Here is a 25,377-nt window from a genome sequence, read left to right as displayed (position 1 = left end):
TTGTGTAACATGTCATCCCAGTCTTTAATGCTGTAGTTTAACGACGTGGAATGGAAACAATCAGGAAGTAGTTGATTCCACTAGTTACCACAGCCACAAAGTAAACATGTGTGGTCTTCATTCAAGGTTAGGGTTAGGCATACAGGTATCCGTGTGGTTAAGGTTAGAGCTAGGTTAAACATTTAATTTCTGGAAGCGAAATTGTAGAAATGGGCGGGGCTTGTGACTTTGTGGCTGTGGTAACTAGTGACGACCGAAGTAGTGGATACTATATTACCCAGGGTCCCCTTCTCGTTTCTATATACGCTTTATAGAAACGATATTTTAATATTTGCCGTAATTCCACCAAAAACACTCACATATAAAGCGACAGGGACATGGTCCTGAAAACCTTACTTATGCGTCTCTGACCAGACCATATTATTGGGCACAAAAATATTTAGCTCATAACCGTTACCGAGATTTATAGTGCTGTGAATCTGGTGGGTGTCAACCCCTCCAATCATTAGTACATTCTGGTTTCTCTTCAGATCGCATAAATCTTTCGCCTTTTACTAAAGATTTCCGTGAAGAGGAACATTATGAGTATCAACTAATTTTTTGATGCCCGGCCTCACGGCTGGGCTTCCTACACTTGTTTAAAGTAATGTTAACGTAGCACATGTTTGCGTGGCACTGTCCATTTTGTAACATCTATTTTGCTCGCCTTTTAGACCCATTGATACAATATCTTGTGGATGAAAATAGAGGGAGTGCTCAAACAGCACCTGCAGTTTCCAAATCAACAGAGTGTACAAGTCAAGTGGATCGTTCTGCAGCCCATCAATTTCAACTCCTCTGCCTCCAGCTAAGCAAGCTTTCAACCTTGAAGAGTACAACTTTTCACAATCTACCTTCTATACAATCTACCTTCACTCACTTGTGAACCTTACCTTGAACGTCATGTGATGTTACACTCGCTGTTTGAACCTTACCTTGAATGTCATGTGATGTTAACACTTCCTGTTTGAACCTTACCTTGAACCTCATGTGATGTTACACTTCCTGTTTGAACCTTACCTTGAACCTCATGTGATGTTACACTTCCTGTTTGAACCTCATGTGATGTTACATCAACTGCAATGCAAACCCCATCAACTTCCTATTTCTCTAAAGTAGTTCTCCTGTCTGTCTGTCTTTCTCCCCCTCTCTCAGGTGTTCATGGAGTTTGCTAAGGAGCAGGAGAAAGAGGAGGAGGAAGTGGGTTCCCTCAGCACCACGTTTCAGTGGCAGCGTCTTCGCCAGGGCGGCCCTGCGCCTGTCGACCAAACAGACAGCATTGTGCACCAGCTCTGAGTTCCGCTGGGGGGGGGCTGACTGTCTGTGGGGCACAATGTCTAGGCACCCAGGCTGCCTGAATACATGGCACTAACCTCATCCCCAGTGGCTGGGAACATTTTACTATTTTTTTAATTTTTTTATTTTACCTTTATTTAACCAGGCAAGTCAGTTAAGAACAAATTCTTATTTTCAATGACGGCCTGGGAACAGTGGGTTAACTGCCTGTTCAGGGGCAGAACGACAGATTTGTACCTTGTCAGCTCGGGGGTTTGAACTCGCAACCTTCTGGTTACTAGTCCAACGCTCTAACCACTAGGCTACCCTGCCGCCCCTAGTGGACTCAACCCTCGCCTCACCAGCTCAAACCCCCACCTGTCACCAGCCCAAACTAGTGAGACGAGATGGTTGTCACAGGACGGACAGACATGGGCATTGCCCTGGAAGGATGGAATGAGCATTTTATGAGCATGGCCTTATTTCTATCACATCATGTTGGATGACTCATTCATTTTTATTTTTTATTTTATTTCACCTTTATTTAACCAGGTAGGCTAGTTGAGAACAAGTTCTCATTTGCAACTGCGACCTGGCCAAGATAAAGGTCATGTACAGGTAGAGATATTGGTGTGCAAAAGAGCAGAAAAGTAAATAAATATAAACAGTATGGGGATGAGGTAGGTACAATAGGGTGGGCTATTTACCGATAGACTTTGTACAGCTGCAGAGATCATATTCTATTCACCCAGCTCAGCGATAGGTTTAGGTTACTGTCATTCATATTCCATCCACCCAGCTCAGTGTAACAGCGATAGGTTTAGGTTACTGTCATTCATATTCCATTCACCCAGCTCAGTGTAACAGCGATAGGTTTAGGTTACTGTCATTCATATTCCATTCACCCAGCTCAGTGTAACAGCGATAGGTTTAGGTTACTGTCATTCATATTCCATCCACCCAGCTCAGTGTAACAGCGATAGGTTTAGGTTACTGTCATTCATATTCCATTCACCCAGCTCAGTGTAACAGCGATAGGTTTAGGTTACTGTCATTCATATTCCATTCACCCAGCTCAGTGTAACAGCGATAGGTTTAGGTTACTGTCATTCATATTCCATTCACCCAGCTCAGCGATAGGTTTAGGTTACTGTCATTCATATTCCATTCACCCAGCTCAGCGATAGGTTTAGGTTACTACATGATACTAAAATGTAACCTATCCCCCATCATTACGTTGCTACAACCTAGCAAATGAATGAACGTTTACAACGTAGGTCCACACAGGTCGAGAGAAAGATTTGAGGTGAGAGACACATTCAATACCGTCTTAGACACGTTTTCCTGCATGTAGCTGATATAGGGTGTAATCATTATTCCAACACTTACAAACAGGTTTCTACTGGACAGATGTTTTTTTAACAGAATCGGCTGAATGACGCACACCAAACTGTTCATTTTCAGAGCCACATGTAAACAGCTGGTTGTATTCTCACATCGACTCGCTCTCCTAAACACCTTTTCCCTTCTCTTGTGGACTTCAGTGTACATCAGCTGTCTGTGACCAGGCAAAAAAACCTTTCCAAACCAAATCTACATTATTGTCACCATCGTAGCTAAAGTAACGTCATAGTCAACATGGCTAAAATAACTCAAGTCTTAGTAAACCCACAAACAATCATGCAGCTACTGCCAGTAAGCAGTTTAGCAGTTACACCGGTGGGCCCCTTGTGGTAATAAATTAGTAATGCCAAACGCTTACCCTTTACACACACACATCACTCGTAAATTTACATGAGCAACATAACCGCACCTCAGCCATAATGCTCAGCCAACTTGTCCACAGTGTTTATTATAACCTAACCAGCTGTTGAATGTCACTGTCTGTAGCCTTCTCTCTGGCTGTAGCCTTCTCTCTGCCTGTAGCCTTCTCTCTGGCTGTAGCCTTCTCTCTGGCTGTAGCCTTCTCTCTGCCTGTAGCCTTCTCTCTGGCTGTAGCCTTCTCTCTGCCTGTAGCCTTCTCTCTGCCTGTAGCCTTCTCTCTGCCTGTAGCCTTCTCTCTGGCTGTAGCCTTCTCTCTGCCTGTAGCCTTCTCTCTGGCTGTAGCCTTCTCTCTGCCTGTAGCCTTCTCTCTGGCTGTAGCCTTCTCTCTGGCTGTAGCCTTCTCTCTGCCTGTAGCCTTCTCTCTGCCTGTAGCCTTCTCTCTGCCTGTAGCCTTCTCTCTGGCTGTAGCCTTCTCTCTGCCTGTAGCCTTCTCTCTGGCTGTAGCCTTCTCTCTGGCTGTAGCCTTCTCTCTGCCTGTAGCCTTCTCTCTGCCTGTAGCCTTCTCTCTGCCTGTAGCCTTCTCTCTGGCTGTAGCCTTCTCTCTGGCTGTAGCCTTCTCTCTGCCTGTAGCCTTCTCTCTGCCTGTAGCCTTCTCTCTGGCTGTAGCCTTCTCTCTGCCTGTAGCCTTCTCTCTGGCTGTAGCCTTCTCTCTGCCTGTAGCCTTCTCTCTGGCTGTAGCCTTCTCTCTGGCTGTAGCCTTCTCTCTGCCTGTAGCCTTCTCTCTGCCTGTAGCCTTCTCTCTGCCTGTAGCCTTCTCTCTGGCTGTAGCCTTCTCTCTGCCTGTAGCCTTCTCTCTGGCTGTAGCCTTCTCTCTGCCTGTAGCCTTCTCTCTGCCTGTAGCCTTCTCTCTGCCTGTAGCCTTCTCTCTGCCTGTAGCCTTCTCTCTGGCTGTAGCCTTCTCTCTGGCTGTAGCCTTCTCTCTGCCTGTAGCCTTCTCTCTGGCTGTAGCCTTCTCTCTGCCTGTAGCCTTCTCTCTGGCTGTAGCCTTCTCTCTGGCTGTAGCCTTCTCTCTGCCTGTAGCCTTCTCTCTGGCTGTAGCCTTCTCTCTGGCTGTAGCCTTCTCTCTGCCTGTAGCCTTCTCTCTGGCTGTAGCCTTCTCTCTGCCTGTAGCCTTCTCTCTGCCTGTAGCCTTCTCTCTGGCTGTAGCCTTCTCTCTGTCTGTAGCCTTCTCTCTGGCTGTAGCCTTCTCTCTGCCTGTAGCCTTCTCTCTGCCTGTAGCCTTCTCTCTGCCTGTAGCCTTCTCTCTGGCTGTAGCCTTCTCTCTGCCTGTAGCCTTCTCTCTGGCTGTAGCCTTCTCTCTGCCTGTAGCCTTCTCTCTGGCTGTAGCCTTCTCTCTGGCTGTAGCCTTCTCTCTGCCTGTAGCCTTCTCTCTGCCTGTAGCCTTCTCTCTGCCTGTAGCCTTCTCTCTGGCTGTAGCCTTCTCTCTGCCTGTAGCCTTCTCTCTGGCTGTAGCCTTCTCTCTGCCTGTAGCCTTCTCTCTGCCTGTAGCCTTCTCTCTGCCTGTAGCCTTCTCTCTGGCTGTAGCCTTCTCTCTGGCTGTAGCCTTCTCTCTGCCTGTAGCCTTCTCTCTGGCTGTAGCCTTCTCTCTGCCTGTAGCCTTCTCTCTGGCTGTAGCCTTCTCTCTGGCTGTAGCCTTCTCTCTGCCTGTAGCCTTCTCTCTGGCTGTAGCCTTCTCTCTGGCTGTAGCCTTCTCTCTGCCTGTAGCCTTCTCTCTGGCTGTAGCCTTCTCTCTGCCTGTAGCCTTCTCTCTGCCTGTAGCCTTCTCTCTGGCTGTAGCCTTCTCTCTGGCTGTAGCCTTCTCTCTGCCTGTAGCCTTCTCTCTGGCTGTAGCCTTCTCTCTGGCTGTAGCCTTCTCTCTGCCTGTAGCCTTCTCTCTGCCTGTAGCCTTCTCTCTGCCTGTAGCCTTCTCTCTGGCTGTAGCCTTCTCTCTGCCTGTAGCCTTCTCTCTGGCTGTAGCCTTCTCTCTGCCTGTAGCCTTCTCTCTGCCTGTAGCCTTCTCTCTGCCTGTAGCCTTCTCTCTGCCTGTAGCCTTCTCTCTGGCTGTAGCCTTCTCTCTGGCTGTAGCCTTCTCTCTGCCTGTAGCCTTCTCTCTGGCTGTAGCCTTCTCTCTGCCTGTAGCCTTCTCTCTGCCTGTAGCCTTCTCTCTGGCTGTAGCCTTCTCTCTGGCTGTAGCCTTCTCTCTGCCTGTAGCCTTCTCTCTGGCTGTAGCCTTCTCTCTGCCTGTAGCCTTCTCTCTGCCTGTAGCCTTCTCTCTGCCTGTAGCCTTCTCTCTGGCTGTAGCCTTCTCTCTGCCTGTAGCCTTCTCTCTGGCTGTAGCCTTCTCTCTGCCTGTAGCCTTCTCTCTGGCTGTAGCCTTCTCTCTGGCTGTAGCCTTCTCTCTGCCTGTAGCCTTCTCTCTGCCTGTAGCCTTCTCTCTGCCTGTAGCCTTCTCTCTGGCTGTAGCCTTCTCTCTGCCTGTAGCCTTCTCTCTGGCTGTAGCCTTCTCTCTGCCTGTAGCCTTCTCTCTGCCTGTAGCCTTCTCTCTGCCTGTAGCCTTCTCTCTGCCTGTAGCCTTCTCTCTGGCTGTAGCCTTCTCTCTGGCTGTAGCCTTCTCTCTGCCTGTAGCCTTCTCTCTGGCTGTAGCCTTCTCTCTGCCTGTAGCCTTCTCTCTGGCTGTAGCCTTCTCTCTGGCTGTAGCCTTCTCTCTGCCTGTAGCCTTCTCTCTGGCTGTAGCCTTCTCTCTGGCTGTAGCCTTCTCTCTGCCTGTAGCCTTCTCTCTGGCTGTAGCCTTCTCTCTGCCTGTAGCCTTCTCTCTGCCTGTAGCCTTCTCTCTGGCTGTAGCCTTCTCTCTGTCTGTAGCCTTCTCTCTGGCTGTAGCCTTATATCTGCCTGTAGCCTTCTCTCTGCCTGTAGCCTTCTCTCTGCCTGTAGCCTTCTCTCTGGCTGTAGCCTTCTCTCTGCCTGTAGCCTTCTCTCTGCCTGTAGCCTTCTCTCTGCCTGTAGCCTTCTCTCTGGCTGTAGCCTTCTCTCTGCCTGTAGCCTTCTCTCTGCCTGTAGCCTTCTCTCTGCCTGTAGCCTTCTCTCTGGCTGTAGCCTTCTCTCTGGCTGTAGCCTTCTCTCTGGCCGTAGCCTTCTCTCTGGCTGTAGCCTATTATTCCTTCCGGCGACGTTTCACACTCCCCAGTCCGGGGTCTCCAGCGACGGTCCCCAGTCCGGGGTCTACAGAGACGGTTCCGAGTCCGGGGCCTCCGGCGATGATCAATGGTCCGGTTCTACAAAGGCGGAGGGATCAGCGTAAAGAGGCGGGCGGTGTCCAGAACCTGAGCCGCCACCGAGGGTAGATGCCCACCCAGACCCTCCCCTATAGGTTCAGGTTTGCGGCCGGGAGTCCGCACATTTGGGGGGGGTACTGTCTCGCCCTGACCTGAGATATCTCTGTTTTCTTTATATTTTGGTTAGGTCAGGGTGTGACTAGGGTGGGTACGCTAGTTTTTGTATTGTCTAGGGGTTTTGTATGTCTAGGGTTTTGTAGGTCTAGGTATGTTTATGGTGGCCTGATATGGTTCCCAATCAGAGGCAGCTGTTTATCGTTGTCTCTGATTGGGGATCATATTTAGGTAGCCATTTCCCTTTGGTGTTTGTGGGATCTTATTCTATGTTTAGTTGCCTGTCTGCACTATTCACATAACTTCGCGTTTCGTTAGTTTTGTTGTTTTGTTAGTTTGTTCAGTGTTCTTTGTTTAAGAATGTACGCATACCATGCCGCACCTTGGTCCCCTTCGTATAACGAACGTGACACGGGGCAGGTTTGTCCCACTCAGGGCGTGTTCGATCTGGCGTAGCGCCAGCCGTATCTTAAGCCATTCTCTCATCCGCGACGCAGGAGAAAAACTCCCGGCTTTTGTTTGAAAAAGGGTGCTGTGGCCATTGTTTGTGATAATCTTCACAGTTGAATCGTCCGGTTGGAAAATGTAACCCATATGGCCATCACTTATATCCAGCACTCCTTTAAACCAATCAGGGACTTCCCAAAGAATGTCTTTGATGGTTTTATCATTGTGTTCTTGACACGAAGGACACCGTACACCTACAATTTGTCAAGGAGACATGTTTAATTTCCTCTTTAGTGTTCTGGGTTTATTTTAATTTTGTATTTAGTGTTCTGGGGTTTATCGAGGTTGCTTGTAGTGTTAACAGCGCTTACTTATACCCCCGGACATGAATGTTTTCATATACAACAGCCAGGCCCTAAGTTCACTACAGCAGGGCGGGGGGGCATACTCTTTGAAATGCTCAAACACATTCCACAGTTAAACGAGGTCACTACACATCAATCATCATGACAACTTTAAGCTTTAACATAAACAGATGCAATATCTGGTTAAATAAACACTCACTCGAGAGCATGAGAACTGAAGGACAGGATGTACATACAGTGGGGAGAACAAGTATTTGAAACTGCTGATTTTGCAGGTTTTCCTACTTACAAAGCATGTAGAGGTCTGTAATTTTTATCATAGGTACATTTCAACTGTGAGAGAAGGAATCTAATACAAAAATCCAGAAAATCACATTTTATGATTTTTAAGTAATTAAATTGCATTTTATTGCATGACATAAGTATTTGATCACCTACCAACCAGTAAGAATTCCGGCTCTCACAGACCTGTTAGTTTTTCTTTAAGAAGCCCTCCTGTTCTCTACTCATTACCTGTATTAACTGCACCTGTTTGAACTCGTTAGCTGTATAAAAGACACCTGTCCACACACTCAGTCAAACAGACTCCAACCGCTCCTCAATGGCCAAGACCAGAGAGCTGTAAAAGGACATCAGGGTTAAAATTGTAGATCTGAACAAGGCTGGGATGGGCTACAGGACAATAGGCAAGCAGCTTGGTGAAAAAGCAACAACCGTTGGCGCAATTATTAGAAAATTGAAGAAGTTCAAGATGACGGTCAATCACCATCGGTCTGGGGCTCCATGCAAGATCTCACCTCGTGGGGCATCAATGATCATGAGGAAGGTGAGGGATCAGCCCAGAACTACACGGCAGGACCTGGTCAATGACCTGAAGAGAGCTGGGACCACAGTCTCAAAGAAAACCATTAGTAACACACTACGCCGTCATGGATTAAAATCCTGCAGCGCACGCAAGGTCCCCCTGCTCAAGCCAGCACATGTCCAGGCCCGTCTAAAGTTTGCCAATGACCATCTGGATTATCCAGAGGAGGAATGGGAGAAGGTCATGTGGTCTGGTGAGGAAAAATATAGCTTTTTGGTCAAAACTCCACTCTCCGTGTTTGGAGGAAGAAGGATGAGTACAACCCCAAGAACACCATCCCAACCGTGAAGCATGGAGGTGGAAACATCATTCTTTGGGGATGCAAAGGGGACAGGACGACTGCACCGTATTGAGGGGAGGATGGATGGGGCCATGTATCGCGAGATCTTGGCCAACAACTTCCTTCCCTCAGTAAGAGCATTGAAGATGGGTCGTGGCTGGGTTTTCCAAAGGTTTCTGTACCAAATATTAAGTTCTGCTTTTCTGATGTATCAAATACTTATGTCATTCAATAAAATGCAAATTAATTACTTAAAAATCATACAATGTGATTTTCTGAATTTTTGTTTTAGATTCTCCCCACTGTATATGGGCATAAGCACTCACTCATACCGTGAGAATGGAAGGACAGGATGTACATATATGGGCGTAACCACGTGACCCATAAAATAGGTCATAAATCCCTTGTTTGACGGATGCCGTCAACTGTATTCTCTCTGTGGCATTTGATATAAATGTGAGGATGGTTCTCATAGCCCATGAATTTGGACTTGGTTATGCAGATCTAAAGAAAATAAGCAAAATCCTAGTGATTCCTTCCTTATCTCAGCTCATATCAGAGACATGATAGGAGAATGACAGGTAAATTAAAAGGGAGAGTGGCCCATTATTGCCAGGTGACTTGCTGTGTATAAATAATATGTATTTCCTTGCTCCAGCATATGTATTCAAAGTTAATAAAACAGAGTGATAGGAAAACATAACTATACAATAAGATTGTCACATAGGCCTACAGTGTCATAGGGCTGTAGCCTAATGTGGTTAGTGAGAAATTAGCTTTACGTAAAGTAAATACATGCTGATATGCTAATATTTAGTATTGCAGTTATGTCTGTAATGTCGACAGACATAATAAGTACTTTTCCCCCCACTTTAGTTTCAGAGATGCAGAGAGCTACAGCCAATGGAGAGTACTGCAAAGATAATTAGAAGAGCATACACAGATATAGACCCAGACATAGCAGAGATGCTGAAGGAGGAGGAGGAAACAGATATAGAACCAGACATAGCAGAGATGCTGTAGGAGGATACAGATATAGACCCAGACATAGTAGAGATGCTGTAGGAGGATACTGATATAGACCCAGACATAGTAGAGATGCTGTAGGAGGATACAGATATCGAACCAGACATAGCAGAGATGCTGTAGGAGGATACAGATATAGAACCAGACATAACAGAGATGCTGAAGGAGGATACAGATATAGACCCAGACATAGCAGAGATGCTGAAAGAGGATGATGATACAGATATAGACCCAGACATAGCAGAGATGCTGAAGGAGGATGAGGATATAGAAATAGAACCAGACATAGCAGAGATGCTGTAGGAGGAGGAGGATACAGATATAGAGCCAAACATAGCAGAGATGCTAAAGGAGGATACAGATATAGAGCCAGACATAACAGAGATGCTGAAGGAGGATGAGGATACAGATATAGACCCAGACATAACATAAATGCTGAAGGAGGATACAGATATAGAACCAGACATAACAGAGATGCTGAAGGAGGATGAGGATACAGATATAGACCCAGACATAAAAGAGATGCTGAAAGAGGATGAGGATACAGATATATAGACATAGCTGAGATGCTGAAGGAGGATACAGATATAGAACCAGACATAGCAGAGATGCTGGAGGAGGATACAGATATAGAACCAGACATAGCAGAGATGCTGAAGGAGGATACAGATATAGATCCAGACATAGCAGAGATGCTGTAGGAGGATACAGATATAGACCCAGACATAGCAAAGATGCTGAAGGAGGATGAGGATGTCATCATAGACATGAATGTATCCTTCGATGGCACAAGAGAGGATTCACTCCAGCTACGGGATAGGTGTGTGCATTGGTGCTGGTACCAGCGACCCATAGAAAAAGGTGAAAATCCACCCTGTCAACAGAACCTTGGAGACCATTCATTTTTTTTTAATAGAGGCTGCACAGAAAATGGTATCTGTACATTTGAGGATGTCAAATGTTAACATCGTGAAAAGAATGTATCACGGAGGAACCCAGAATGCAAATGAATGTCTGAACTATGTAATATTCGTCATACATAGTGAATAGTGTTTTTTAAATAATTCCATGAAATGACAATATTTAGATAAACTGATCTGTAAAGGTCTGACCATGGAGTCTCATCACAATAAAACAAAAAACAAAAACATTCTTCCTTGAAGCAATGTGTTGAAAAACAGATTCTCGTAATATGCAAATTATCACACATGTAAGAATGGTTTGCCTCATTTGCATATTTTAATTGTAAAATAAATCAAACTTGTAATACAATAATATCTTGTATTTATGTATACTTTCAACTGGTAAAGTTTCAGTCAGATGACGGTAAGGGGAAAACAATCCCTATTAGCCTGTGATGCCTGGAATGAGGATACAGAGCTTAATTTATTTAGAACAGCCACAAATTTTTCTTCAAAACAACCCAGGAGGAAGAGAGATCACTTTATCATATTATCTTCGTGAAAAAATACCACTCAATAAAATCGTGCTTACGGACTGCCGTTCCACACCCTGTTGTGTTTGGGTTTTTGATAAGTAGTATGCTTAGGACAACCCAACTATGACATCACCCAATTGAAGTTGACATTTAAAACGGTTAACCCATAATAGTCTAAGCCCCGTGCGTGTTCCTTTCCACAGAGGGGTCATATTAGTGTTTCACCCAAACTGTTCGGAGGCTACGGACCGAAGTTGGCAAATCGTCTTTACCGACTTTAGACTAGTCCCATGATGCTTGTGGGGGTCACAGAGCGATTTTGTGAGAAGACCAATTTTCAGGATGTCTCATGGTCTGACAACCACCGCTCTAGCTCTGTCACCTTCCACCTTAGGGTTTAGTGTAGGTTCTTGTCTTGGGCCTCGGTGGCAAAACTTAGTCAGTGCTCCTAGACATGGAAAACTCACAGTAAGTATTCGGTGTGTTGATTTTAGTCTCATGATCATAAAGAATTCCAGACACAGGAACTCGTTCTCTCCTTCACAATTTCATGCACCGCTTTGTTGTCGGGCAATGAAAGATAGCGCTGTTAACATCTACATATAACATTTATAAGATAAAGTCGTAAAATTACAACTAAATTAAAGTCTGGTAAAATTACAACTAAATCACAGAAGTAAAGTTATTCTAAGTTGGCAATGGTGTGATAAAAATAGTGCCAACATTATAACTCTGTAATGGAAACCAAAGAGCTAGGATTAGATTACAGCATTAGTTATGCATGCTTAGAAGGAAGTGGACAGAGGGGGATTTCTTTTTAAGGACAAGTATGTAAGAGACGTATCACGTGTGTATCTAGCAGGTAATGTGGTGTGTGGAAGGGAGGAGCTGAGAAAAGACAACAGAAGAGAGGGATGCTTAGGAAGGAAGATTGACTCCAGGGTACCAACAAGAAAGCATGGCCTTCCTCAGGACTCTTTGTGTGGTGACCATAACGGTGACATTCCTGTCAAACGGTAAGTAAATACAATTCTCAATGTATCTTTCTCCTACAGCGTTCTTCATTTATACTCACCTGGTTTAAAGAAGTTCGCCACTAAGTTTATTTCAACTTGTATATAAAGACATTTGGACTGAATGAATTAACTGAACTCAAATCGATTTAAAACTGCAATATGTCACTTTTTGGGCGACCCCGAACAAATTCACATAGAAATCTGAGTTACATATATCTCATTCTCTTTGAAAGTAAGTCTAAGAAGCGTTTTTGAGTCTTTTACTTTCGGGTTTATACACCAACATCAAACCGCTGAAAATATTATAGTTTGGGTTGTGGAAAAGCTATTTCACAGCAGTTTAGATGGTACAATGATTCTCTACACATTGTCTGCTTGTTTTGTCAAATAAACTGAAATAAGGTGAACTACAAGAATTTTTGCAACCAGGAAATGTTGGAGCGATTTCTGAGAAATGTAAGAGTTACTGGGTAGGAAGATATGTTTCTTGTGTCCTGTAAGTAGTTGGTGACGGGAAAGCATACCTAGCAGACTCAACTTTCAAGTTCTTCAAGTTAATAAGCCACGTGTGCATGCGGACAGGTATGTGTTTTCAAAAGTGTTGAGTGAAGCAGAAATACTAATTGTTGACATTGAGGAAAGAAGAAAGGTAACAAGTCCCACATCTAGATTCTAGTTTACAGGTAGGCCTATGTGTTTTCAAAAGTATTGAGTGAAGCAGAAATACTAATTGTTGACATTGAGGAAAGAAGAAAGGTAACAAGTCCCACATCTAGATTCTAGTTTACAGGTAGGCCTATGTGTTTTCAAAAGTGTTGAGTGAAGCAGAAATACTAATTGTTGACATTGAGGAAAGAAGAAAGGTAACAAGTCCCACATCTAGATTCTAGTTTACAGGTAGGCCTATGCGTTTTCAAAAGTGTTGAGTGAAGCAGAAATACTAATTGTTGACATTGAGGAAAGAAGAAAGGTAACAAGTCCCACATCTAGATTCTAGTTTACAGGTAGGCCTATGCGTTTTCAAAAGTGTTGAGTGAAGCAGAAATACTAATTGTTGACATTGAGGAAAGAAGAAAGGTAACAAGTCCCACATCTAGATTCTAGTTTACAGGTAGGCCTATGTGTTTTCAAAAGTGTTGAGTGAAGCAGAAATACTAATTGTTGACATTGAGGAAAGAAGAAAGGTAACAAGTCCCACATCTAGATTCTAGTTTACAGGTAGGCCTATGTGTTTTCAAAAGTGTTGAGTGAATTGGAGCCGAGGGGGTCTTAATCAAGCAATTCAACATCTAGCTAAGATGTTTGGTGCAGTATTTCTCAAGTGGAAAAATGTGCATGAAAACTGGTCATTTATCATTAAATGACAGCAAACACTTCCCACTGGGCAAAAACTGGTTGAATCAACATTGTTTTCATGTCATTTCAGCTCAAACTGTCAAAGTGATGTTGATCAATGTAAAAAAAAGTAAGCAACATTATTAAGGGAACCTTAATCCAATGACGTGGTGACATTTTTGTTGATTTCACGTTGTATTCACGTTAGTTGACAATTCAACCAAAGTAAATCCAAACTAGACATTGATATGACGTCTGTGCCCAGTGGGTTCATGTTTCCACTCCTACTAGGAGGAGTGCGTTTTACCAGTCACCGACAAAAAGGGCGTAGACTTCAACTACCGAACTTCGACTTGCCTCAATCCTTTTTTGGTGTGCACGATCAGCCGAAAAAAGACTGCCAAAGACCAAAACAAAAACGTCATAATATATGCGCAAACTGTTTTGGCTGGGAAGCATACGGTAAGCAAACCTCTACGGGATCGGTGTCTCCCCCACGGGGACGGTTGAGCTAACATGCACTAATGTGATTAGCATGACGTTGTAAGTAACAAGAACATTTCCCAGGACATAGACATGTCTGATATGGGAAGAAAACTTACATTCTTGTTAATCTAACTGCACTGTCCAATTTACAGTAGCTACTACAGTGAAAGAATACCATGCTATTGTTTTGAGGAGAGTGCACAGTTATGTACTTGAAAATGCATCATTAAACTAATTAGGCACATTTGGGCAGACTTGATACAACATTTTGAACAATAATACAATGGTTCATTGGATCAGTCTAAAACGTTGCACATACCCTGCTGCCATCTAGTGGCCAAAATCGAAATTGAGCCTAAACTGCAATAATACATTGTGGCCTTTCTCTTGCATTTCAAATATGCATGTTTTTTACTTTGTATAAACTTTTACCAGAACTATTGTGTTATATTATCCTATATTAATTTCACGTTTCCACAAACTTCAAAGTGTTTCCTTTCAAACGGTATCAAGAATATGCATATCCTTGCTTCAAATCAAAGTATATTTGTCACGTGTGCTGAATACAACAGGTTGAGTACAACGTGAAACGCATACTTACAAGTCCTGACCAACAGTGTAATTTTTAAGTAAAAAAAATGGTATTTGATAAACAATAGATAAGTAAAGAAATAAATTGACAGTGAAAATAACAGTAGCGAGGCCATATACAGGGGGTACAGCTGCAGAGTCAATGTGTGGGGGCACCGGTTAGTCTGGCTAATTGAGGTAATATGTATATGTAGGTATAGTTAAAGCTACTATGCATAGATAATAAACAGAGAGTAGCAGCAGCGTAAAAGAGGGGTTGGTGGGTGGGGCTGGCAGGACACAATGCAAATAGTTTGGGTTGCCAATGTGCGGGGGCACCGGTTAGTTAGGCTATGACAGGGATTTTGGCCTTGTCGGGTGTCTGAAGTACATATTGTGTGTCCTAGTTGTTGAAGAAAAAATCTTTGTCTAATCCGAGGTGAGTGATCAGTGTCCTGATATCCAGAAGCTCTTTGTCTAATCCGAGGTGAGTGATCGCTGTCCTGATATCTAGAAGCTCTTTGTCTAATCAGAGGTGAGTGATCGGTGTCCTGATATCCAGAAGCTCTTTGTCTAATCCGAGGTTAGTGATCGCTGTCCTGATATCTAGAAGCTCTTTGTCTAATCCGAGGTGAGTGATCGCTGTCCTGATATCTAGAAGCTCTTTGTCTAATCAGAGGTGAGTGATCGGTGTCCTGATATCCAGAAGCTCTTTGTCTAATCCGAGGTGAGTGATCAGTGTCCTGATATCCAGAAGCTCTTTGTCTAATCCGAGGTGAGTGATCGCTGTCCTGATATACAGAAGCTCTTTTTTGCCGTAAGATACTGTGGCAGAAACATTATGTGAAAAATAAGTTACAAATAACGTGATAAAAAACACATAATAGCACAATTGGTATGTCGCCCGTAAAACGGCTGCCATTTCTCCCACCGCCATCTTCAGGTCCTGAGCTACAGGCAGTTAGATTCGAGTATGTCATTTTAGGCAACAACAAAAAGGGTACAATCCGTTAGAGGTTTGACAATCAGTGTGTTATAACAATTGGTACTTATGCTGATGTCAGTCGGTATGTTCACTCTGATCAGTATGGGACAGTATGTACACTCTGATCAGTATGGGACAGTATGTACACTCTGATCAGTATGGGACAGTATGTACACTCTGATCAGTATGGGACAGTATGTACACTCTGATCAGTATGGGACAGTATGTACACTCTGATCAGTATGGGACAGTATGTACACTCTGATCAGTATGGGACGGTATGTACACTCTGATCAGTATGGGACAGTATGTACACTCTGATCAGTATGGGACGGTGTGTACACTCTGATCAGTATGGGACAGTATGTACACTCTGATCAGTATGGGACAGTATGTACACTCTGATCAGTATGGGACAGTATGTACACTCTGATCAGTATGGGACAGTATGTACACTCTGATCAGTATGGGACAGTATGTACACTCTGATCAGTATGGGACAGTATGTACACTCTGATCAGTATGGGACGGTATGTACACTCTGATCAGTATGGGACAGTATGTACACTCTGATCAGTATGGGACGGTATGTACACTCTGATCAGTATGGGACAGTATGTACACTCTGATCAGTATGGGACAGTATGTACACTCTGATCAGTATGGGACAGTATGTACACTCTGATCAGTATGGGACGGTATGTACACTCTGATCAGTATGGGACGGTATGTACACTCTGATCAGTATGGGACAGTATGTACACTCTGATCACTATGGGACGGTATGTTCACTCTGATCAGTATGGGACAGTATGTACACTCTGATCAGTATGGGACAGTATGTACACTCTGATCAGTATGGGACAGTATGTACACTCTGATCAGTATGGGACAGTATGTACACTCTGATCAGTATGGGACAGTATGTTCACTCTGATCAGTATGGGACAGTATGTACACTCTGATCAGTATGGGACAGTATGTACACTCTGATCAGTATGGGACGGTATGTACACTCTGATCAGTATGAGACAGTATGTACACTCTGATCAGTATGGGACAGTATGTACACTCTGATCAGTATGGGACAGTATGTACACTCTGATCAGTATGGGACAGTATGTACACTCTGATCAGTATGGGACAGTATGTACACTCTGATCAGTATGGGACAGTATGTACACTCTGATCAGTATGGGACAGTATGTACACTCTGATCAGTATGGGACGGTATGTTCACTCTGATCAGTATGGGACAGTACGTACACTCTGATCAGTATGGGACAGTATGTACACTCTGATCAGTATGGGACAGTATGTACACTCTGATCAGTATGGGACAGTATGTACACTCTGATCAGTATGGGACAGTATGTACACTCTGATCAGTATGGGACAGTATGTACACTCTGATCAGTATGGGACAGTATGTACACTCTGATCAGTATGTACACTCTGATCAGTATGGGACAGTATGTACACTCTGATCAGTATGGGACAGTATGTACACTCTGATCAGTATGGGACAGTATGTACACTCTGATCAGTATGGGACAGTATGTACACTCTGATCAGTATGTACACTCTGATCAGTATGGGACAGTATGTACACTCTGATCAGTATGGGACAGTATGTACACTCTGATCAGTATGTACACTCTGATCAGTATGGGACAGTATGTACACTCTGATCAGTATGGGACAGTATGTACACTCTGATCAGTATGGGACAGTATGTACACTCTGATCAGTATGGGACAGTATGTACACTCTGATCAGTATGGGACAGTATGTACACTCTGATCAGTATGTACACTCTGATCAGTATGGGACAGTATGTACACTCTGATCAGTATGGGACAGTATGTACACTCTGATCAGTATGGGACGGTATGTACACTCTGATCAGTATGGGACAGTATGTACACTCTGATCAGTATGGGACAGTATGTACACTCTGATCAGTATGGGACAGTATGTACACTCTGATCAGTATGGGACAGTATGTTCACTCTTAGAAAACAATTATTCCAAAAGGGTTCTTTGGCTGTCCCCATGGCAGACCCTTTGAAGAACCCTTTTAGGTTCCAGAGAGAACCCTCTTGGGTAGCATATAGAACTGTCTGTGGAAAGGGTTCTACCTGGAATCCAAAAGGGTTCTTCAAAGAGTTCTGGTGTGGGGACAGGCTAAGAAATCATTTTTAGGTTCTAGATAGACCCAGTGAAAATGCCAGGGTTTGGATACAGAGAGTAAGGGAAGGATTAAAGGATTTTCTTTTCTTTCTGTCTTGTATTTCAGGCTCTCATTCACAGCTGAGTGGTAAGTCCTTTTCACCACTTACAGATATTCTCTAAATCTTAAGATTTAAACCTTTTATAATGCACTGTCACACCAATGTGACCTCTTCGACACAAACTTTCCAAATAACCCAACATTCTCTTTCGCTGTTAGTGTGCGGAACCCCTCCTCTTAACACTAGGATCGTGGGGGGTCAGGATGCTCCTGCAGGGAGTTGGCCATGGCAGGCCAGTCTTCACAGTTCAGGCAGACATTTTTGTGGGGGATCCCTGATCAACAAAGAGTGGGTGCTGACTGCTGCTCACTGCTTCTCCAGGTGAGGATTTGCAGGATTGTGGGACACATTTAACCCTAACGTCAAACCTAATCGAGACTAAACTGTTCCACTCTTTAAAAAACAATACTGTTATCTTTTTTTATATATTTATTCTCTCAGTATCAGTGCATCAAATGTGTTGGTCTACGTGGGTCGTCTGAGCCAGCAGGGCTCCAACCCCAACGAGGTGACACGGACAGTCACTCAGATCATCCTCCACCCCAACTACACCAGAAGTACCAGTGACAACGACATGTGTCTGCTGAAGCTCTCCTCCGCTGTGACTTTTACAAACTTTATTCGGCCAGTCTGCCTAGCTGCACCAGGCAGCTCCTTCCATGCTGGGGCTACTAGCTGGGTCACCGGCTGGGGCAGCATCAGCAGTGGAGGTGAGTGTTGTAGCTTGCTTTAAGTAAACTTAAACTTGCTTTAAGAAACTTTCAACCGGTTTTCCCCATTAAGCAGCGGGTCGGAGTCAGAAGCCGAGTCTTCTCTGGTCTCTACTCCTCCCGTTACGGGGTCTGAGACGCCGAAGCTTCCCACCATTAGCTCTGACAAATTGAAAACTCTAGTCATTGGCGACTCCATTACCCGCAGTATTAGACTTAAAACGAATCATCCAGCGATCATACACTGTTTACCAGGGGGCAGGGCTACCGACATTAAGGCTAATCTGAAGATGGTGCTGGCTAAAGCTAAAACTGGCGAGTGTAGAGAGTATAGAGATATTGTTATCCACGTCGGCACCAACGATGTTAGGATGAAACAGTCAGAGATCACCAAGCGCAACATAGCTTCTGCGTGTAAATCAGCTAGAAAGATGTGTCGGCATCGAGTAATTGTCTCTGGCCCCCTCCCAGTTAGGGGGAGTGATGAGCTCAACAGCAGAGTCTCACAACTCAATCGCTGGTTGAAAACTGTTTTCTGCCCCTCCCAAAAGATAGAATTTGTAGATAATTGGCCCTCTTTCTGGGACTCACCCACAAACAGGACCAAGCCTGACCTGCTGAGGAGTGACGGACTCCATCCTAGCTGGAGGGGTGCTCTCATTTTATCTACCAACATAGACAGGGCTCTAACTCCTCTAGCTCCACAATGAAATAGGGTGCAGGCCAGGCAGCAGGCTGTTAGCCAGCCTGCCAGCATAGTGGAGTCTGCCACTAGCACAGTCAGTGTAGTCAGCTCAGCTATCACCATTGAGACCGTGTCTGTGCCTCGACCTAGGTTGGGCAAAACTAAACATGGCGGTGTTCGCCTTAGCAATCTCACTAGGATAAAGACCACCTCCATTCCTGTCATTATTGAAAGAGATCATGATACCTCACATCTCAAAATAGGGCTACTTAATGTTAGATCCCTTACTTCAAAGGCAATTATAGTCAATGAACTAATCACTGATCATAATCTTGATGTGATTGGCCTGACTGAAACATGGCTTAAGCCTGATGAATTTACTGTGTTAAATGAGGCCTCACCTCCTGGCTACACTAGTGACCATATCCCCCGTGCATCCCGCAAAGGCGGAGGTGTTGCTAACATTTACGATAGCAAATTTCAATTTACACAAAAAAAAAAAAAAAAAAAAAGACGTTTTCGTCTTTTGAGCTTCTAGTCATGAAATCTATGCAGCCTACTCAATCACTTTTTATAGCTACTGTTTACAGGCCTCCTGGGCCATATACAGCGTTCCTCACTGAGTTCCCTGAATTCCTAGTGGACCTTGTAGTCATAGCGGATAATATTCTAATCTTTGGTGACTTTAATATTCACATGGAAAAGTCCACAGACCCACTCCAAAAGGCTTTCAGAGCCATCATCGACTCAGTGGGTTTTGTCCAACATGTCTCTGGACCCACTCACTGTCACAGTCATACGCTGGACCTTGTTTTGTCCCATGGAATAAATGTTGTGGATCTTCATGTTTTTCCTCATAATCCTGGACTATCGGACCACCATTTTATTACGTTTGCAATTGCAACAAATAATCTGCTCAGACCCCAACCAAGGATCATCAAAAGTTGTGCTATAAATTCACAGACAACACAAAGATTCCTTGATGTCCTTCCAGATTCCCTCTGTCTACCCATGGACGCCAGAGGACAAAAATCAGTTAACCACCTAACTGAGGAACTCAACTTAACCTTGCGCAATACCCTAGATGCAGTTGCACCCCTAAAAACTAAAAACATTTCTCATAAGAAACTAGCTCCCTGGTACACAGAAAATACCCGAGCTCTGAAGCAAGCTTCCAGAAAATTGGAACGGAAATGGCGCCACACCAAACTGGAAGTCTTCCGACTAGCTTGGAAAGACAGTACTGTGCAGTACCGAAGAGCCCTTACTGCTGCTCGATCATCCTATTTTTCTAACTTAATTGAGGAAAATAAGAACAATCCGAAATTCCTTTTTGATACTGTCGCAAAGCTAACTAAAAAGCAGCATTCCCCAAGAGAGGATGACTTTCACTTTAGCAGTGATAAATTCATGAACTTCTTTGAGGAAAAGATTATGATTATTAGAAAGCAAATTACGGACTCCTCCTTAAATCTGCGTATTCCTTCAAAGCTCAGTTGTCCTGAGTCTGCACAACTCTGCCAGGACCTAGGATCAAGAGAGACGCTCAAGTGTTTTAGTACTATATCTCTTGACACAATGCTGAAAATAATCATGGCCTCTAAACCTTCAAGCTGCATACTGGACCCTATTCCAACTAAACTACTGAAAGAGCTGCTTCCTGTGCTTGGCCCTCCTATGTTGAACATAATAAACGGCTCTCTATCCACCGGATGTGTACCAAACTCACTAAAAGTGGCAGTAATAAAGCCTCTCTTGAAAAAGCCAAACCTTGACCCAGAAAATATAAAAAACTATCGGCCTATATCGAATCTTCCATTCCTCTCAAAAATTTTAGAAAAGGCTGTTGCGCAACAACTCACTGCCTTCCTGAAGACAAACAATGTGTACGAAATGCTTCAGTCTGGTTTTAGACCCCATCATAGCACTGAGACGGCACTTGTGAAGGTGGTAAATTACATTTTAATGGCATCGGACCGAGGCTCTGCATCTGTCCTCGTGCTCCTAGACCTTAGTGCTGCTTTTGATACCATCGATCACCACATTCTTTTGGAGAGATTGGAAACCCAAATTGGTCTACACGGACAAGTTCTGGCCTGGTTTAGATCTTATCTGTCGGAAAGATATCAGTTTGTCTCTGTGAATGGTTTGTCCTCTGACAAATCAACTGTAAATTTCGGTGTTCCTCAAGGTTCGGTTTAGGACCACTATTGTTTTCACTATATATTTTACCTCTTGGGGATGTTATTCGAAAACATAATGTTAACTTTCACTGCTATGCGGATGACACACAGCTGTACATCTCAATTAAACATGGTGAAGCCCCAAAATTGCCCTTGCTAGAAGAATGTGTTTCAGACATAAGGAAGTGGATGGCTGCAAACTTTCTACTTTTAAACTCGGACAAAACAGAGATGCTTGTTCTAGGTCCCAAGAAACAAAGAGATCTTCTGTTGAATCTGACAATTAATCTTAATGGTTGTACAGTCGTCTCAAATAAAACTGTGAAGGACCTCGGCATTACTCTGGATCCTGATCTCTCTTTTGAAGAACATATCAAGAACATTTCAAGGACAGCTTTTTTCCATCTACGTAACATTGCAAAAATCAGAAACTTTCTGTCCAAAAATGATGCAGAAAAATTAATCCATGCTTTTGTCACTTCTAGGTTAGACTACTGCAATGCTCTACTTTCCGGCTACCCGGATAAAGCACTAAATAAACTTCAGTTAGTGCTAAATACGGCTGCTAGAATCCTGACTAGAACCAAAAAATTTGATCATATTACTCCAGTGCTAGCCTCTCTACACTGGCTTCCTGTCAAAGCAAGGGCTGATTTCAAGGTTTTACTGCTAACCTACAAAGCATTACATGGGCTTGCTCCTACCTATCTCTCTGATTTGGTCCTGCCGTACATACCTACACGTACGCTACGGTCACAAGACGCAGGCCTCCTAATTGTCCCTAGAATTTTTAAGCAAACAGCTGGAGGCAGGGCTTTCTCCTATAGAGCTCCATTTTTATGGAACGGTCTGCCTACCCATGTCAGAGACGCAAACTCGGTCTCAACCTTTAAGTCTCTACTGAAGACTCATCTCTTCAGTGGGTCATATGATTGAGTGTAATCTGGCCCAGGAGTGGGAGGGTGAACGGAAAGGCTCTGGAGCAACGAACCGCCCTTGCTGTCTTTGCCTGGCCGGTTCCCCTCTTTCCACTGGGATTCTCTGCCTCTAACCCTATTACAGGGGCTGAGTCACTGGCTTTACTGGGGCTCTCTCATGCCGTCCCTGGAGGGGGGACATCACCTGAGTGGGTTGAGTCACTGATGTGGTCATCCTGTCTGGGTTTTGGCCTTTCTAGGGAGTTTTTCCTAGCCACCGTGCTTCTACACCTGCATTGCTTGCTGTTTGGGGTTTTAGGCTGGGTTTCTGTACAGCACTTTGAGATATCAGCTGATGTACGAAGGGCTATATAAATACATTTGATTTGATTTGATTTTTGATTTGAAGTACTGCTGATGATGGATCAGAATTCTGATAGGTATTATGTATGTTGAGGAATACCTGTTTTGTCGCTCCTCAGTGACCCTGCCCTCACCACAGACCCTACAGGAGGTGGATGTGCCAGTAGTGGGGAATAAGCAGTGTAACTGTAACTATGGAGTTGGTTCCATCACCGACAACATGATCTGTGCTGGTCTATCAGCAGGAGGAAAGGATTCCTGTCAGGTAAAATTTCTTGGTTATTTTCTTTGTTTATTACAATGTGGGCTAATGACACATTCGTAATCTGTGTCTGGTTTCTCGGACTCAGATTATACCTAGCCTGGTCCTAAATTGAAAAGCACTTTAAATAGAGATTATCCATTAAACGTGCTTTTTAGTCCAAAACTTTTTTTTAAACTAACCCATTATGTTTCATAAAAAAATCTAATCTCAGTGTCTGTAAATCTGTCGATGAATAGGGGGACTCGGGAGGTCCAATGGTGAGCAAACAGGGTATTCGCTGGATCCAGTCTGGGGTTGTGAGTTTCGGCAACGGGTGTGCCCAGGCAAATCTCCCAGGAGTGTACGCAAGAGTGTCTCAGTACCAGACCTGGATCAACACCCAGATCACCAGTGACCAGCCAGGATACGTCACCTTCTCCTCCAGTGGGACTGATTCTGACCTCAGTGTCTCCTGTAATGGTCTTCCAGCCCCAGCCACCACCACAACTGCCCCCACGACCACCGCTTCCACCACAACTGCCCCTAAAACCACCACTACAACTGCCCCTAAAACCACCACTACAACTGCCCCTAAAACCACCACTACAACTGCCCCTAAAACCACCACTACAACTGCCCCTAAAACCACCACTACAACTGCCCCTAAAACCACTCCTGAACGTAAGTGGATTTACTTCCCTCTGTGAAAATTGCTGCCTCCTCCTGGAGCCACACCCATCTGTTACTCCTGTTGTAGCTTTAGCCAATGTATCTGTTACTCCTGTTGTAGCTTTAGCCAATGTATCTGTTACTCCTGTTGTAGCTTTAGCCAATGTATCTGTTACTCCTGTTGTAGCTTTAGCCAACCCATCTGTTACTCCTGTTGTAGCTTTAGCCAACCCATCTGTTACTCCTGTTGTAGCTTTAGCCAATGTATCTGTTACTCCTGTTGTAGCTTTAGCCAACCCATCTGTTACTCCTGTTGTAGCTTTAGCCAACCCATCTGTTACTTCTGTTGTAGCTTTAGCCAATGTATCTGTTACTCCTGTTGTAGCTTTAGCCAACGTATCTGTTACTCCTGTTGTAGCTTTAGCCAACCCATCTGTTACTCCTGTTGTAGCTTTAGCCAACCCATCTGTTACTCCTGTTGTAGCTTTAGCCAACGTATCTGTAAATCTCCATTTGACCACATCCAAACTTTAGTGTTTATCCCTCTCTTTCAATCTACACTCAGCCAAAAGTCAGCCCTGACTTCTGTAGTGCTTCTCTCCCTGTTTCTGCAGCCGTGGTGTGCGGCAGTGCCTCTTTGAACTCCCTTACTGGTGGGGGCTTGGCCTCGGGGGGATCCTGGCCCTGGATAGCCAGTCTTCAGACAAACGGAACACACGTCTGCGGGGGAACAATGGTGGCAGAGGACTATGTCATGAGCGATGCTGGGTGCTTCTCCAGGTAACACACTCCACTTGTATGTAAACGGCTGAGTTGGTCAGATGCATATGGTCAGATCTCCATCCCTTGGTGCTCAAGTTGAACCAAGGACCTATTACATAGAAGGTATTTGTAATGCCAAGCTAAAGTTCCCCAACTTCACTATTCCCACGTCCCAGTCAGTCCGACGCCTCTCAGTGGACCGTGATCATGGGTCGTCTGAAGCAGAACGGCTCCAACCCCAACGAGGTAACCCTTAAAGTCATCAACATCACCATGAGCACCTTGACGGCGAACAACGTGGCAATCCTCAGACTGGCCAGCCAACCCACGTTGTCTGACTACATCCAGCCTATCTGTGTGGACCAGGGAAGCAGCACCTTCAGCATAGGGACTCAGTGCTGGGTGGCTGGCTGGGGCAAGGACCAGGGTGGAGGTGAGTCAGTGTGTAATACTGGAACAGACTAACACTGCTGGCTTGCCTCCGAAACTAAGCAGGGTTGGTTCTGGTTGGTCCCTGGATGGGAGACCAGATGCTGCTGGAAGTGGTGTTGGAGGGCCAGTAGGAGGCACTCTTTCCTCTGGTCAAAAAAAAGAAAATCCCAATGCCCCAGGGCAGTGATTGGGGACATTGCCCTGTGTAGAGTGCTGTCTCTTGGATGGGACATTAAACAAGTGTCCTGACTCTCTGTAGTCATTAAAGATCCAATGGCACTTATTGTAAGAGTAGGGGTGTTAACCCTGGTGTCCTGACTAAGTTCCCAATCTGACCATCATTGCCATCCCCAGCTTCCAATTGGCTCATTCATCCCCTCTCCCCTGTAACTATTCCCCATGGCATTGCTGTAGATGAGAATGTATTTTCAGTCAACTTACCTGATAAAATAAATGTGTTCTTTCTGTTTGGTCAACTTGTGATTTTCGTCCTCTATTTCTCTATTCTGTCTCGTGCCTCAGCCGAACAGAACTTGCAGCAGTCCCAGACCTCTGTGGTGGATTGTGAGAGCTCTGGCTCCTCTGATAACATCTGCACTGCTGCCTTGGACCTTCGACAGGTACCGATTGGTCCGACAAACAAAGCAAACGCACAATAATGGGTTTCAAATGTTGAATCAGAAGTGTCAACTGGTGTACAGCAAGGATGGTTGCATTATGTCTGTTTAGTTATTGAGGATAGCTCTGCAACTGTTGGGATGTGATCTATTTGACTTTGGCATCTCCAGAATTGGCGTCAGCA

General features: G+C 44.6%; 1 protein-coding gene and 1 non-coding gene across 2 annotated transcripts in view; both read left to right on the top strand.

Annotated features, from left to right (window-relative positions):
* The first annotated feature begins 510 nt into the window (after positions 1 to 510).
* Positions 511 to 626, top strand: LOC118942469. The gene has a single exon (XR_005038406.1). It is a non-coding gene; the product is annotated as a U5 spliceosomal RNA (small nuclear RNA).
* An 11,179-nt stretch (positions 627 to 11,805) lies between these two features.
* Positions 11,806 to 25,377, top strand: part of LOC110499441 (transmembrane protease serine 9) — a 14,909-nt gene continuing 1,337 nt past the window's right edge. Inside the window, exons 1-9 of the mRNA XM_021576582.2 lie at positions 11,806 to 11,940; positions 17,616 to 17,636; positions 17,769 to 17,931; positions 18,052 to 18,320; positions 22,588 to 22,733; positions 22,970 to 23,393; positions 23,996 to 24,161; positions 24,320 to 24,576; positions 25,098 to 25,195. Of these exons, the coding sequence (XP_021432257.1) occupies positions 11,883 to 11,940; positions 17,616 to 17,636; positions 17,769 to 17,931; positions 18,052 to 18,320; positions 22,588 to 22,733; positions 22,970 to 23,393; positions 23,996 to 24,161; positions 24,320 to 24,576; positions 25,098 to 25,195 (1,602 nt within the window). The 5' untranslated portion in view covers positions 11,806 to 11,882. The remainder of the gene's footprint in view (positions 11,941 to 17,615; positions 17,637 to 17,768; positions 17,932 to 18,051; positions 18,321 to 22,587; positions 22,734 to 22,969; positions 23,394 to 23,995; positions 24,162 to 24,319; positions 24,577 to 25,097; positions 25,196 to 25,377) is intronic.

This window comes from Oncorhynchus mykiss, chromosome 20, assembly GCF_013265735.2.
Source record: "Oncorhynchus mykiss isolate Arlee chromosome 20, USDA_OmykA_1.1, whole genome shotgun sequence".
Lineage (NCBI taxonomy): Eukaryota > Metazoa > Chordata > Actinopteri > Salmoniformes > Salmonidae > Oncorhynchus > Oncorhynchus mykiss.
This window is presented reverse-complemented; position numbering and strand designations above follow the sequence as displayed.